A 17,560-nucleotide genomic window follows, 5' to 3' on the forward strand; every position below is an offset into this window, starting at 1 on the left:
AAGTAATAGAGCAGGTAAGAAACAAAGAATTAGTTAATATCTACAGCAAAAAATGGACCTTTGGATTATGAGCATGTGTTTCATGTGCATTATTATAGGTATCAATCCTGATTACTATACAAATCTACATGCCAACTATGTCCTAACTGTTAAGGCATTAAAAGAATCTATTTATCTCTTGCCATTAAGAGCATGTCAGAGCCAATTGAGCACTTGATAATGTCTCCCTGTCCATTCCATTGTCCATTTATTCTTTTGTCCATCCACAGAGAACTAAGCACAGAGCATGTTTCAATTCAGTGCTAGTAGTTTTTACTCTTTTACGTCACAGTTCACATAAAATTTTGTGGTTTAGTAAATGCCTTTAAAATGTTTTTAAACACTGTGTCTGCAAAGTATTCAAGAAGCATAATAAAGGATTAAACCCAGCCACCACTTTAAGTCAAAATAAGTCACTTTTAGGATAATTAGAGATGGGGATTATAAATTATATAATTTTGGGTCCAACGCAGCACTATAAATACTGTGTTTGGAGTCAGTAGCAATATAGAAACTAATGGGAGAGGGAAGCAAATTTATGGTGTTCCTCAGTGCAGATGTCTTTGCTATCATTTCATCCGACTGACTGGGCAAACAGGAATTCTAAGAAGCAAGGACCATGCTCAACGTTTGTGTGTTTTTATAAAAGAGACAAATGGCTAATTCAGCCAAAGACTGTCAAGATGTGGCTAGCTTTGGGGGGTGGGGGGGTGGGGGGTTAAAATAATCCTGCTTACTAGGAGCCAACAAGGACACTTCTCTGTTTGATCTGGGGTGATATACCATCAATTTATCTTTTTCTATTTCCTAACCAGTATATAGCTGCCAGCACTTTAATGTGCTATGCAGCTGTTTGGCAAATGGCTGGTTGCCAGTCTGTCTGAGAAAAACTACCCCATGTTACTGATGTGGGTTGATTCCCTGGGCAAGCGGATCTTCCACATCTCAACACAGTAGGACAGCACACTTTATAAGACCATCTGATAATGTGGATCTCATGAAAGGGGCAAGCTGAGTTCAAGAGTAGATATGGGGTGGGAATGTGGGGGTGAGGTGCACAGAGGCGTTCAGAGCCTTAGGAATCAGTTTTATCTCCTGTATGAAACCAACACTTGCCAGGTTTTGAGCCTAGAATCCCAGTTCGTGAGAAGAAAATGTGGTACTGACTAGACAGAGCCCTGTGCATAATAACAAACAACAACATGGTTGAGGGCTAATATGCATGTAACTCACAGGTGTTACCCACTACTACACTAGGATACCTACAGTTCATGCTTTTGCGTGGTATATAAGCTTACACTGTACAAAGATTATCCACAGGAAACATGCATGTGCATGGGGTGAAAAGAGGAGAATGATCTTTTTAGAAGACTTTTAATTTAGTGATGGCTTCCCTCTGAAAATTGTTCACCTTTGTTTTCACCCTTATAAACCTCCTATGCGCTAAATACTGTGGCCTAAATTTCATCTTTGTTATATCAGTTTAACCCCCAATGAAACGGATGCTCGTTGCAATTAGTGGGGTTGCACCTGTGAAACTGAAAGGAAAATGTAGCACTAGGTTTCTTTTTTCTTTTTTGATTTATAATCTGCAGCCACCAGAATCTCTGGGTGCACTTACAAATATTTGAAGAACAGACATCAGCTTCTGAAGCGGAAATTCCAACTTCTTTGGGGGAACTACTCATAACAACAAAGCAATCCTGTTTCCAGAATGGAAGTTTCCTAATATTAGAAGTCTTTTTTTTTTTTTAAACTCTTTCCAGGTACTGGATCCAGAGCTCTTGCAGCTCCTGCTAAAGCTAATAGGCCGGATCCTGTAGTGTGCATGAGCTGGAAAGCAAGCAGGACAAGGAGGTGTGTGCAAAAGAGGCTTGAAGCTCACCTCTTGATTCCTTTGGTCTGGCTGCAGCTTGAGTAATATTCTAAATGTCACTAGGCTGCGGCAGCCACAGGGCAGTGAAAACACAGCTGGGGATTAGTATAGTACAAGGGTGCTCCATTTTCTCTGGCCATTCCTCCTTTTCCCTGCTCTGCTGGCAGCAGGAAAATTGAGGGGGGTACGAGCCCCTATGTTAGCTGAACACCACTAGAGGCTTCTTCTTAAATGGTGATGGATCTTCCTTCGGCTACTTAAAGCAACTTTAGGGCCACATTACACTAGTGGTGTGGTGCAAAGAAGCCATGCAGGAGCATCTGGCCCAATATTTGTAAGGGTATTTAAGGCCCGTGTAAGGTCTAACTGAAGGATAAGAGCCAGCTCCCATGAACTGCAGTCACTAGTCACCTTAACCCAGCATCTCCAGATTGCTTTAACTGTCACAGCAAGTATCATCCTACACAATCCACTACCCTTTGAGAAGGCTGTAAAATGCACAGGCTGGGAGTGAAGATGGCCCGTCGCTTTATATGGAGAATGCCCTTCCAAAGTGCATGATAGCTGGTATCAATAGGGACCGAAATAAATAAAGCACTTTTAGAGCGTTTTCCATTTTTACAGCACTTTGAAAATGTTAGAGGATTAATCTCCACTGCAATCCTGTGAGGTATCGTTACCCTTATCTTACAGCGGAGGGAATTAAGTCAAAGGGACCTTACGTAACTTGCCCAAGGCAACAACAGGAATAAGTACAAGAGCTGGAATTGGAACCCAGATCAGGTGCTTAGATCACCACTTTCTGTCAACTGCCAACCCTAAACCGCCACTTAATTCCATCTTCATCCCGCAACAATGTCTAAAGTCCGAGAGGGTCCAAACAGGTCAAAGATCACCACCGTGGGATGTAAAGGCTGCTTCTGGACCGAGCAAGTGGCCAAGTTATATCTATTTGACATGACATGTGCAAGCCCCAGGTTTCCCATTCCCAGACTCTTCCTTGAGACAGCAGGGACTGGCAGCTCAATGATAAAGGTGGAGCATCTTGGGTTGCTCAACAGTGACTCCCCTGCAAATTAAGGGCCAGCACTGATGGGAGGAGTCCTGTTCAGTCCTCTACAGCCAGAACAACAAGAACAGGGGACTAATGGGGGGACAGTGGAATGGGGAACCCTCAGGAATAAAGAGCAAAAAGAGAAAAGGCAGTTTCCAACCTACAAGGCCTTACATAATGCCAATATGTTGGCATGTTCATATGTTACTGTTACAGCTCGGTCTTTTTTTCTTCCCAGGCATCTCGCCAAAATGAGGACATGGTGACAAATGAGTGGGCATCTGATATGAGAAGCTACTACTGATATTAGCTGCTGGTCACAACACAAACAGTGCACAGATCATAGACAGATATGTCCTTTTACTCGAGGGTATTTTAAAAACAATTCAGAATTAACAAGAGAAGTAAAACCCACAATTACTCTGAGCGCTAGCATTTCTGAGCGATTCCTGTCTCTAGGGCTGCTGTGAGCAATGTAATCTCTGAAGTGCCATTCCATTTATGTAAATACATTGTATAATTTATCAATATAATGGACAGTGATGAAGATGGATTAATTTGGATTACAGAACCAGCACTATATAGCGGCTTTACAGAGAACAGATAATTACACAGACAGAATCTAATTTGAATGTTGTTTTGATCATTGTCTGCATGAGCAACAGTTTGAGGAAGCATCTGATGCTCAGAGGTGCTCAACTCTTTGGGCCCACGTCACTAGAGCAATACAGAAAATAAAAAAGCCTAAAATGTGAATATTTCTCTTAAAGTCATTTTGAGGATTGCAAGATTCTGTACTTATGGGATCTGCCAATATTTTCTTCCTATTAAAGATTGCTCCCATGTTGGGGAAGACTCTCGCAAAAGCCATGTAATCTCTGAGGTGTCATGCGTGTGGTTTGCTGAGAAAAAGGGAAGCAAAATTTTAACGAGTTAAAAAAAATCACCATTGGGTGAGCTGTATGTGATCTCTGATCACATTTCTTCTTTGTACCTGTTCCTGATCCCACTATGTCCCTGCTGGGTGACTCAGACATTGCATCAGCCAGCCGTTCCCGAAGGCCCTCTTCGGTGTGCTCGATGGAAGACATGTGACGGAGACCAAAGCTCTCAGGCCAACTTCCACAGACTTCCAGCAGGGTCACGCTCCGATCAAAGGCACCTTTAACAAACAAATGGGAAATGCTCGTTGACTAGTGTAGACACCAGAACTAACCTACATCCATACCCAAAATAGGTTAACATTGAAATAATTCACAGAAAAGGAAGAACTGTTTGGAATCTGAGTTCACAACGTATCTGAAAGACAAATGTTGGCACATTAATTAAAATAGTGATATTAAAATACACAATGCGTAGCAGAAACGGGTAGTTACAGCCTAAACTAGTAGCCTTTTTTGATCATTTGAAAGCAAAACTGTCAGGTTAAAAATCATGGGCCTCATTCTGTTCTCACACTAGTGTGAAACAGGAGTAACTCCAATGAAGTTAACGTAATTACACTAGTGTAAAGCCAGTATAAGTGAGAGCATTTATTTTTTAAAAAATCTGTGTCTATGTCACTAATAACATCTTAGACAATTAAAAATGAATTTTTAAAAAAAATCTGATTTGTCTTTTACTGTGTATTTGTTCAACTTTTTGCATTCCTCTCAACTGGGACAATGAAAATAGACTAGTTGTTTCCTTTTTGCTTACAGTCAAAATTTCTAGCCAATTTCATTTTCATGCTCTCATGCAGCAGCACAATATTGTGGTCTTTGGGCTTTGAACACTGCTGTGGAGGGTGGAGTGTAATGTTAAGTCTATTTTTAAAAAATGTTTCCAGCGGAATAAAAAAGCACTTCTATTGATCTTAGATTCTGTGTGAGCATGTTTCTACAAAAATGACATTTTAGGCCAGATAGAGCTAAACAGCGCCCCTTTCATCAGTGATGCAATAGTGGAGATGCTGGCTGTTGTGACAGAGTGCAACGATACAGTCTCCAGAAAAGATACTTAAACTAATTCCTTAACGTGCAGTTGTTTCCTAATTCAAAATAGTACATGATGTTCTGTTGAATGCAAAGATTAGATTCTGAATCCAAGATCACTTCAAAGTACAAATTAAAATTATTCTACTTTATTATACAGCAAGTCTTCTGTGAAGGCTTACTTTAAATCATTCCCACTTGGAACACGATTACAGTTATGCTTTGTTGCTTCAAGCACATACCATTTACTCAACTATTAGGAAACCGAATATGCAGCATTTATTGTGCCTGGTTTCTGCCAGCCTATGAAGGGGAAAAAATGCAAATGCCAATGTTTCTCAAAGTTAAAAGTACATGAAACACGTCCTTGTTATCAGGCCTTTGGTTCTCCCCTTTGATCAGCCGTCAGAAACTATCTACACTTGTACACTGTGACTGTACAGCTTCACAGCACACTCTCTGCCAATGACAGGTGGTAATAGAAAGGGTGAGAGACCAAGCCCTGCGGCAGGCGTCCCTTCCTCTGATAACGTCCAAAGTACTGGGTGATAACCGTTAGTAAACACTCGGGGAGCCAGTTAATCCATACATCAGCAAAGAGGGGCAGATAATTTTGAACTCTAATAGCATGGACAAAAGCACAGGGGATGGCATTCAGGGATTTATATGGGCTGCAATGGTGACTTCTGGCTCCTGAATTTCATCAGCGCATACAGCTTTGATTTATCTCTTTGCCTGGCTGCAGAGTAGATTCCTGGCATTAGAAAACCATCAACACTGCAACAGACCTCTACGGAATGGGAACATGGCTCTTGTGCCACACATGCTCTTGAACTTTGGATGAATCCCAGGTGGAACCTAGAGGAAGAATGACCAAATAGTTCAGCTTTGTAATGGGCCTTTGGATTAATATGGCTTCTCCAGCCATTTAGTTTGTTTTTTAAGGAAGGCCTAGAAAGGCCCGTTGGAGAAAATGCAGAGAGGCGGGGGAAAGTCCCCTATATTCTGATTTATGCCTCGCTTCCATGTTGCCAGCTTCCCTAACTGTACATGAAATAACAAGATTTGGCTCTTTTTTTTTTATACTTCTCTTTTCAGAATGTTCATGGGGCCAAATCTGGAGGCCCTAACTCAGCTTCTACTCTGACAATCCCCCACTCATTTCAATAACTTTGGTAGGCCATGTAAATACCTAGATAATCATTATGGAACTTTTAAACCGAATGCAAATATAATATGGTACAGGGAGGACTTTTAGAAACTCCCCCAGGTTTTTCCCATTGAGCTAGAGAACGATAATGAGAGATCTATTCTTTATTAGTGTCAGCTCTTATTCTGAAAGCAAGAAGCTAAACAATTCCTGCCCCATGAGCAGACATATGAATAATAAAGCAAATGTTTTTTGAAGCTCTGCCAAGATGACTGCATACGTGCACAAGTAGAAACTTCACAGAGTGCCCCTCTTTAGTTCCAGAGATACTTGAGTGAGAGCAAAGGAGACAAGTGTAGCCTTACCTCTACAATCAGGGCCCCAGAGCTGCCAAAAGTTCTTAGCAGCAACGTGTGAGGTGCAAGTGTTAATGTAAATGCAGGTTACAGGGATTAACTGCATCCAATGCTTTCTTGTAAAATAAACTGAAAGGCTTGTGAAGCTCTAGTGTTATCTTTTTCTCCCTTTTCACTCCTTTTCCACATTATGTGTATATGTCTGGTAATAAATTTCATGTCAGGGCATCTAGCTACGATTCACCCACCACAACTGTAGGCCCCAGCTTGATTATCAGTCTGTCTTTGAATAGCATGGAATGGGGGTGCAAAGGGGCTTTATGCTGGCAGATAATCTCCGACTGGGGTACTGGGCTCCACAAATGTATTCTTACTTTATTATGTAACACTGATTTGTTAAACTGGCTCTACAACAGAGCAACACACAAAAACGCTGCAAAGAGCTAACCGGACTATGGAGTGTTTGAGAGTATCAGCTAATCATAATCTGTAACCAAAAAAATAAAATAAAAATCAATCCATCCATCTTTATCCATCCATTTATCATATTTACACAGCGCCAAACACTGTATAATCTAGGTGCCATAATGGAGGATGGAATAGAGATGGGCCATAACTGCTACCATTTATACAATTCATGCCCTCCCTGATCCTTGGCGATTCAGATAAAATGGAACCTAACCCTAAACCGTCTGGGTTATTTTGTACTGTTAAGCCAAAAATCACCAGTTTTGCTTGTCTTCACAGTAAAAAGTCTATCTTAAATATCCTCAGGAAGACTAAGATTACTTGCCATGTATCTTCAAATATGCCTTGCCACTGGATCAGTAGACTACAGTCTTATCAAACGGAAATAATTCTCCAATTGTAGAATTAAGACCCGAATATTTTTACATTTTGGACGATAGCTTTGTGAAATGAATGAAATCACTCGGCGGGCTGGTAATTTCCAAAGAGTTTTAATGTTCTTTGCCTTGTGTACACCATTATTAGTGGGTCAAGAAAACTCACGATTTCCAATCTAAACTGATAACAGCTAATCATATCCTTGCTATTTATGAAATTGTTTTACTTTTTCATTTTACTGTTTGCTCCAATGTCCCCTTTTCAATACTTGTACCAGAAGTACAATACAATACTTGTACCAGAAGTTCCAGTATTTGAATAGCTAGCTCATCAAATTTCTCATCACTGGGCAGGCTGTGTCTTAAGAATAAGACTTAAAACATTATTCGGCTCTCAAAATCCACGAAATACAGCCAGAAGTTAATGGCAATACCGATAAGGTTAGGGAAAGCATGGTGCCAATTAAATGGATTACAAAACGTTTGACAGAGAGCAGACTCTGAAGGGTGTGTTTACTGACAAACTGCTGAAACCTTACTGACAACCACAAAAATAAGACTATGATGTGTGAATCAATCTATTCTGCTATGTTAATCTAGTAACATATTTTCTCTGTTGGTGAACAAGTTTGCATGTAGATGGAGAAATTAATTTAGGAACATCCCAAGAGAGAAGCAAAACAGGTACCATTTTAGCAACAAAAGTTTATGGGTGAAATCCTGGTCTCAATGAAGTAATGGCAAAACTCCCATTCACTTCAATAGGAGTACTTGTGGCACCTTAGAGACTAACCAATTTATGACATCTTCATCATCTGGACCCATGGAAAAGAAGCCCTTGAGGAATTCCACCATGATTTCAACAATTTCCATCCCACCACCAACCTCAGCCTGGTCCAGTCCACACAAGAGATCCACTTCCTGGACACTACAGTGCTAATAAACAATGGTCACATAAACACCACCCTATACCGGAAACCTACTGACCGCTATTCCTACCTGCATGCCTCCAGCTTTCACCCTGACCACACCACACGATCCATCGTCTACAGCCAAGCTCTGCGATACAACCGCATTTGCTCCAACCCCTCAGACAGAGACAAACACCTACAAGATCTCTGTCAAGCTTTCTTACAACTACAATACCCACCTGCAGAAGTAAAGAAACAGATTGATAGAGCCAGAAGAGTTCCCAGAAGTTACCTACTACAGGACAGGCCTAACAAAGAAAATAACAGAACGCCACTAGCCGTCACCTTCAGCCCCCAACTAAAACCCCTCCAACGCATTATTAAGGATCTACAACCTATCCGAAAGGATGACCCAACACTCTCACAAATCTTGGGAGACAGGCCAGTCCTTGCCTACAGACAGCCCCGCAACCTGAAGCAAATACTCACCAACAACCACATACCACACAACAGAACCACTAACCCAGGAACTTATCCTGGCAACAAAGCCCGTTGCCAATTGTGCCCACATATCTATTCAGGGGACACCATCACAGGGCCTAATAACATCAGCCACACTATCAGAGGCTCGTTCACCTGCACATCCACCAATGTGATATATGCCATCATGTGCCAGCAATGCCCCTCTGCCAGGGACATTGGTCAAACTGGACAGTCTCTACGTAAAAGAATAAATGGACACAAATCAGATGTCAAGAATTATAACATTCATAAACCAGTAGGAGAACACTTCAATCTCTCTGGTCACGCAATCACAGACATGAAGGTCGCTATCTTAAAACAAAAAAACTTCAAATCCAGACTCCAGCGAGAAACTGCTGAATTGGAATTCATTTGCAAATTGGATACTATTAATTTAGGCTTAAATAGAGACTGGGAGTGGCTAAGTCATTATGCAAGGAAGCCTGTTTCCTCTTGTTTTTTCCTACCCCCCCCCCCCCCAGATGTTCTGGTTTAACTTGGATTTAAACTTGGAGAGTGGTCAGTTTGGATGAGCTATTACCAGCAGGAGAGTGAGTTTGTGTGTGTATGGGGGTGAGGGGGATGTGAGAAAACCTGGATTTGTGCAGGAAATAGCCCAACTTGATTATCATGCACATTGTGTAAAGAGTTGTCACTTTGGATGGGCTATCACCAGCAGGAGAGTGAATTTGTGTGGGGGGGTGGAGGGTGAGAAAACCTGGATTTGTGCTGGAAATGGCCCACCTGATGATCACTTTAGATAAGCTATTACCAGCAGGACAGTGGGGTGGGAGGAGGTATTGTTTCATATTCTCTGTGTATATATAAAGTCTGCTGCAGTTTCCACGGTATGCATCCGATGAAGTGAGCTGTAGCTCACGAAAGCTCATGCTCAAATAAATTGGTTAGTCTCTAAGGTGCCACAAGTACTCCTTTTCTTTTGGCGAATACAGACTAACACGGCTGTTACTCTGAAACCATTCACTTCAATGAGTCAGAATTTCACCCTATGGGCAGACAGCTTTGACATGAACAGCAAATTCACCTCTCTCCTTATGTACTAAAGATGGGCCCATACTGAACCCCTTCCATACTTCTGTAGCATCTGACATGCTTTATTAAGCAAACAGTTATAATAATTATAATTTAATTGGAAATTACTATTGTTATTTTAAAAAAATCAAATACATCTTTATAACAAAATCTATGAGCAGGAGTGACTTTCTCTGTAGAATCAAAAAAGAATGCAGATAAATGTTGCAGCTGAATATCTCTACTTGAATATCAAGATTCTCAAACATTTCAGGGTGAGTCCATCTCTGATAAGAATGCTTTGCAATTCTAGTATGTTTATCTTTACAATATCCAAAAGCATTATGGAGCAATTCTGCCCTCAGATAGGCACATGCAACTCCTCCTGATTCTAACACATAGAAGACAATTTTCTTCTGTAAGCCTAATTCTCTTCTTATACTAGTCTTACCGTTGTGTAACTCCATTGATGCTGGTCTTATATTGGAGTTACTCCTTATTTACACTAGTGAAAGTGAAATCAGAACTAGACCCTCTGTCTGTTGCTTAACAATTCTCCAGCTTTAACAACAGCCTAGATTTCTCTTATTATTTATACTAAATCACCTTGCTTATATTGCATGGTTTTTCTTTAATATTACAATTGTTTCAGGCCTTTAAAATAAAAGAAAATTTAAATTAAGTTCCATAGTGGGAAAAAATCCCAAGTCCTTGGAAACCTTCTTTATTTTCACAGTTAGCAACACCAACCAAAGACCAAGAAAACCGGGCCAGATTAGTTTCTTCTCTGGAAAAAAAAAATAAAACCCTGGTGCTTAAAAAAATGTTTAAACATATTTTAATGGTTCTAGTATGTTATTTTTCTAAGTCAAAATTGCTAAGCTATATCTTTCACCATGGCCCTTTAATTCAAAAGCCAGGGGAAATTTTTTTTCATTAAAATTCTAGGATGGCTTTGGTTAAAATATGAAATCAAGTAGCTCCATTTCCTGTCTTCTGAGGAACAGTAAATCAAAAATAATATGTTATCCAAAAATATAGTAATGGTTCTATTAAATGGTTTGACAGTTCTGAGCCTCACCTTGCATATTGCAACACCCACATGAGCAAAAATAACAGAGTAAATAGGAAAGGAAATGACCTGCCAATTTTAATCAAGAAAAGATGCCTCCCTCCCAGGAAAGAGACATGAGCTTGACTCCACTGGAGATGGCAAAGTCTGGAAGTGTTATTGAGACAGTCCCTGAGGGAGAGGAAGTGCTTCGCATCACTGCACTGCTACCTTCTCTGGCTGATTAAGAAGCATGGATGGGCTTTGAAGGCAGTCCCGACCCATCCTGGACCGGAAATATTGGTGACCACAATGTAAGTGTCTGTAAAATTGAGCTATGGGAGAGAACCCCATGGGGGGGAGGGAGGATGGAAATTTCCTGCCCAAAGTAAAGAGGCAAATTATAACATTTGAATAGCACTGGTTGAACTTTCCTACAGCATTTGCCAATTCACTTTCATGCTATAACTCTGTTACTCCAAGGGGATTGCTACAAAGCAGCAGCATTTAGTTCTTACTTGAACAGGGACCTGTCCAAATTCCACTGTTAACTATAGAGGAAACGGAGCCTTCCCTAAACGGCAGTATATTTGAATTTTATATGTGTAGCCATGCTCAGCTGCATGCTATGTGGACTCTGTCTGGAGTACGGTTCACATATTTCTTTCTACTTCATATGTGGTATGTACACTTCTACGTGTCTGACAAACTTCAGAAACGATTCGCCCTCTGTATGTTTTTAATAACTCAAGGCTCAGGTGTTAATGATCAGCTCTGGAAATGGTTGCATATGAAGGCAAGTCCATTTACCCATCCTCCTTCCCTTCCCCTCCCCTCCCCATACTGTCTTTCTCCAAAATCGTTCACAGGAATGCTGTAAACAGGACATTACTCACCATTACTGTATCCTGACAGTACTGTCTATGGACCTAGTGCAACTGGATGCTGAGCACCCTCAAATCCTTTTGAAACCCTGGGAGACTAAGGCTGCTCACCTTGAGTGACCGGGCTTCTAGGTTCTTTCCAGCAGACTTTGTTGTCACAGATGAGAATGCTTTTTATTTCATTATAGACAAGTTAAAAACAGATATGAGAGAGAGTGGATGCGCATGATCAAAAGTAAAATCTGGCCCCACCTTGGTGACACAGAGGGGCCTAAAGCACTGTGGAAGCAGAGTGGTTCTATGGATGGCGGGAGGGAACAGGTTAAGCAGGGGCAGTGCATATGGTTTTGTCCACACTGCGCTTTGGATATCATGTACTTCCATTGCCCAAAACACGCCCTCGAGGGAGAGTCCAAGGGCTATGGATATTAAAGACCTCAGTCCACCGCACAGGCTATGTTGTAAAGTCTGCCGATACTTCGGTTCTGTCTCAGCTTCCTCCGTCAGATAATCCTTACACAAAGCCCACTTACTCAAGCTTTCAGAAAGCGGTGAAGGATCTGGTCTGAGACAAGCATTGCAGATGATTTGGAACATTAGCCTGTGAAATAACCAGCTATCCCGGAGATTGTTCCAGTTTTCAAATGTGAGTGAAACTCCAATTCTCAGAGCTGAAGCAGTCAGATACTTTTATAAATACATAAAACTTTTCAAGGAAAAACAAATACAGAGGAAGGAATGTAAACATGGTTGTAAAATGCATAATAAAATGTCTGCTGTTTGTTAATTTTGCTCCTCATTACCCAGACTATCTGCAGCACTGATGTTGAAATGCTTGCAATTTTTTAAACCCCCCTCCCCCGCTCCCTATTCATTTAAAAATAGTTTCCTGCATGTTATATGAATAAGCAAAACCTAAGGTTCTAAATCCAGAAGAACTTTGAAGTATGAAACCCATGGTCTATGAGAACTATGTTTTCATTAATCAAAGTAGATGTTTCTAAAGCCATCAGATTTATCATGACTGGATTTCATATGTGAAACCCAATATACACACAGACATACACTGCTTGTCCTTTTGGATTAGTTTTGACCTTTTACTCTCCTTTCTAAAGGATCTGCATTTCCTCAGAGCAAGGCTGCCCTGCTTTACCACACTATCAGCCAGAGAAGCCTTGACAAAGTACCTTTTCATCTTGCAGCTTTTTATGTCTGAGTATGAGTCTGGGTTAAGGTCAAAATATAAACGATTAAGTGTATTTATTAAAAGCCGCCTTTGCCTCAAATGCTGTCTGCAGCTCTGCAATATGCCATCAAAACAGCAGTTTCACACCAGATTGGTGGTAATACCACCGAGCTACCAAATGAGGGACCCATGTGTTGTTGCATAGGATACCAGGTCCTCGCCTGGTGAAAGCTGAGCAAAGCCACACAGCTAATACCGCCTAATAAAACATGTCAGCTAAACTGCTCTTACAGCAACCTAGGTGATTCCTCCATGACGTGTCCCAACTCCTTCCTTATCCAGGCTGGAAATTTGGCGCTAGGACAGGGACAAACAGTGAAGGAAACTAGGCGGTTTAACAACTTCAGATAAAACAGGTAAATGCAACAATCCCAACCATGGGTTGTCAGTGGGGATAGAACTTCAGATCTTAAGAACCAAAAGTACAGGCCTCTGCCACCTGGCCTAAAAGTAATTCCATCAGCTAGTAGCAGCAGTAGGCTCTTATGCTTGTGTGTACGTGGAGCAGCAGCATGCATGAACGTGCATGAACTTGGCACCAGCAGGGTCCACACCAGTCAATTAGTGCACAACACGCTGGTGCGCTTTTGAAATCACACACATCTTGTGCGCATTGCTACTCTGTGTACACAAGCCCTTATTCTCTGTATGCCCTAGCCATGGGAGGGGAACAAGACACACTTATTCAGCCCGTTCTACAAAGAAGGCTGTGCTGATACACAAAAGCCTATTTTTTCCTTATCAGGTGGATTTCAATCCTTTATTTATTTCCGATTAAAGGTTAAAGGCAGTGATCTATGTAACTGAAAACAGCTGAAGATCTGAGAGCGTGGAAGAGGGCAGGGGCCAGAGCCTCAGCTAGTGTAAATCACCACAGTGCCATAGAAATAAATGGAACTACACCAATTGACATCAGCCTAGGATCTGGCCCAGAATGTTGTTTGGGCTTTTTTTTTTTTAAACGGATCCTTGACTCCTCCTAACCTGTATATACTTGTAGTTTTTGTCCTATATGATCACAATTCAATGTCAAAGTTAGAAAATAATTACTGTTCATGTAACCTCAAAGCCACTACCATGTACTAAAGTATACACTAACATTAAGAAATAAAACAGTATATAAACCTCTGAAGCATCTGATATGTCTTAATAAGCAAAAAAAAGGCAAAGAGTTCTAATAATTATACTTTACTTGGAGATTACTGTCGTTATTTTAAAAATCTAATATAGCTCTATAATAAAATCTATTACCAGAAATGACTCTTACGCCTTAGAATAAAAAAAGAACGTAGAGAAATGTTGCAGCTAAATACCTCCACTTGAATCATCAAGATTCTCAAACATTTCAGTGGTCTCCGTTCTCATAAGAACAGAACAGGCAGAAAAGGTAACAAATGCGAGCACCTGCACAAGAAATAACATTACAGATCACTGTCCCTTTACATTAAATTCTGATTTATGATTGGATGTTTTAAAGCAATAATTGTGCATGGGTGATTGTCAAATTTCAGACACTTGAGCTGGTGTACAAAAGTTCTCATGCTTCCTCTGAAACTTATCTGATAGTCTCTGAATCTCTTTGGTCTGGAAATTTCACAAGCAGGAGACTTCTTGCAATATTGACAGCACTTTTTAGTTTTTTTCAGGCTTGGAAATACTTCCTTGCTTAGCACTGGTTAAAATTAGAAAATTTAGGGGCAAAGACTATTTTAAAATAAAGTTTCCCAAAATTTTACCACCTCACAAAAGCTAAATTAAGTTAAAGCTAAATTAAGGACAAAGATTGGGATTTTCAAAACTGATTAGGGTATTTAGACACACAATTCACTCCTGTGAAAATCTCAACCAAAAAGTTTAGATCAGTTTTTATTTTGCCTTAATCCTAACATGAATAGAATTCACTCTTATAACTCTGTGAAGGCCGTATCTAAAACACATTTAGCAAGTAGTGCTGTTGACTTCAATGGGACAACTTGCATAAGGTATGTGCATAATTAGGATGCTGCTGTTTAGCGATGAGTAGGGCTCTACCAAATTAGCGGCCACGAAAAATGCATCACGGACCATGAAATCTGGTCTTTTGTGTGCTTTTACCCTATACTCTACAGATGTAATGGAGGAGACCAGCGTTTCTCGTACTGGGAGTCCGGACCCAAAAGGGAGTTGCCAGGTTATTCTAGTGGCGTCACGGTATTTCCACCCTTACTTCTGTGCTGTCTTCAGAGTTGGCGACCGGCGAGCAGCGGCTGTTGGTCAGACGCCCAGCTCTGAAGGCTGCGCCCTGCCAGCAGCAGTGCAGAAGTAAGGGTGGCAACGCCATACCATGCTGCCCTTACCTCTGAGTTGCTGTCTTCAGAGCTGGGCGGCCGAAGCGTGGTGGCTGCCGACGGAGGGCCCAGCTCTGCAGGGAGCAGCACAGAAGTAAGGGAGGCAATACCATACCAGGCCGTCCTTCCTTCTGTGCTGCTCCTGGAGGCGGCTCTGCCTGCAGAGCTGGGCTCCCAGACAGCAGCCGCCGCTCTCCAGCTGCCCAGCTCTGAAGGCAGGGCCGCCGCCAGCAGCAGGGCACAAGTAAGGGTAGCAGTACCGCAACCCCCCCTACAACAACCTTGTGACCCCCACCCCCAACTCCTTTTTGGGTCAGGATCCCTACAATTACAACATCCTGAAATTCCAGATTCAAATAACTGAAATAATGAAATTTACTATTTTTAAAATCCTGTGACCATGAAATTGACCAAAACGGACTGTGAATTTGGTAGGGCCCCAGCGATGAGGATAAATCTGTTCTCACTATGAGACAATATGCTATTTTCTATTGCACTTATATGTCAATTACTTTATTATTAATTTCTTAATTTATTCAAAAAGGGCTGGGAGGCATATATTATCTTACCGACATCCCTGCACAGGATAAAAAATGTCAACTCTATTGCAGGTAACTGAACATAGTCTTACTTCAGTTAAGAAAACAGCAGGATTTATCTGCTCATTATCAACCCTCTAGTGCATGCAAGTCCACATATGTATGTAGAAAGGAAACACAATGGTTTAGAAAGGGATCGTATTTACTCACAGGTAAAGAAAGATCTGACAATTCATCAGGTTTCTTGGCTAACTGAGATCTTATATTACACTCAGAGACACAAGCACAGATTTGTCATATTGCTTGAGAATTAGTGGAAATTGTCTGAGCCAAGGGGTTTATTTTGATTGTGCTTCATTTGAATTTCAGAAATGTTGAAAAAACATTGGAACAGTGCTCCATATTACTATATCATTCAAACTGTAACAGGATACTTATTCTTGTATAATAGAAATATAGCATGTAACATACATATTGAGTTTGCAAATTTGAGTTCAAGAATCTGGAACATGGCTTACAGCCATTAGTATCTAGCTGGGAGACCACAGCCCTATCTTTGCTATTAGACTAGCTCCCCTCCCGCCCCCACATCTTGTATATTTCTCCACCCTGTTCCCCACTATAAGCCATGTAGCAAAATCAGCTTCTCGGCACGTTACAACTTGCTGCTAGAAGAACTTTTCAGAGCCATTTGGTTTGTAAAGGAGAGTGGTGCTGAACCTTCGGCATTTCTGCGCTGAGGAGTGAAATGTTAATGTTAATAAAACATTTATTGAATTTTTAATTCCCTAGCACGGGATCCAAGAATACTTTGCAATTCTGTAACAAAGACTGGGACTGTGCCAGAGCTAGCCAATGGAATAAATCATGGGCTCAAGTGCTTAGTGGAATGAGAGCCAGATGAGGCACCGTCTTTTTGTTCTGTGTTTGTACAGCACCAAGCACAGAGGGGTCCTGGTCCATTACTAGGGCTCCTAAGCACTCCAGTAATACAAATAAGAAAGCTTCCCACATAGAGACTGACCTCAATGGAGTTCCACCAGGGATGAATCTGGCACATGGTGCGGAGATAAAACAGTAGTTAGCATCCGTCTCACGTTTCAATTACATTAGAGAGAGGAATGAATTTATCTATTGGAGTTTTGGAACTTTGTTGGAAAATGTTATCCCTGAAAAACAAGCTAGGTTTTTATAGTGTCCATAGGCAAAAATGTTCACAAACAAGAAGAGAAAAAGAAAGTTTCCTACCAGGTAGGAGAAAGTCTGCATATTAGAATTTACTACAAATACAGCGGAAGAAGGAACTATACAAGCAGGCAAGTACCTAGGAGAACGGTGATGGTTGGTTTATACGAGTAGCAATCAGAATACAATGAAACAAATATAGGAATATAAAAGGGTCTAGTGCAGTGACACTCAGACTGATGCTTGGGAGCCGCAAGTGGTTCTATAATGCGTCTCCTGCAGCACTTTGCAGCACATGATATTAAGACACTGTGTGATTTAATTATTAACCAATCTAAGTTATTAACCAATCAGAATGCTTTTACTATGTTACTAACCAACTGTAGAATACTTGGTCAGTCATTTGTGGTGAGACTATATATATATATTATATAAATAGTAAATAAAACAATGAATTCACATGACTGTGGCTCTTTTGGGTCATGCTGAATGCCAGTATGGCTCCTGAACCCCTGAGGTCTGAGTATCATCTGCTCTAGTGCATGATATTACCTTTTCTAGATGAAACAT

General features: G+C 41.0%; 1 protein-coding gene across 11 annotated transcripts in view; it reads right to left on the bottom strand.

Annotated features, from left to right (window-relative positions):
• BCAS3 (BCAS3 microtubule associated cell migration factor) overlaps positions 1-17,560 on the bottom strand; it is a 500,892-nt gene that overhangs the window by 27,165 nt on the left and 456,167 nt on the right. For 7 of the 11 annotated variants that reach the window (XM_073315905.2, XM_073315903.2, XM_073315904.2 and 4 more), the window contains one exon: positions 3,964-4,131. In XM_073315905.2, the coding sequence (XP_073172006.1) occupies positions 3,964-4,131 (168 nt within the window). Of the gene's footprint in view, positions 1-3,916; positions 4,132-17,560 lie in introns of those variants that run through there. The other 4 variants (XR_012155467.2, XM_073315910.2, XM_073315911.2 and 1 more) reach the window with 2 other exon arrangements.

Source organism: Lepidochelys kempii, chromosome 17 (assembly GCF_965140285.1).
Source record: "Lepidochelys kempii isolate rLepKem1 chromosome 17, rLepKem1.hap1, whole genome shotgun sequence".
Taxonomy (NCBI): Eukaryota; Metazoa; Chordata; order Testudines; family Cheloniidae; genus Lepidochelys; species Lepidochelys kempii.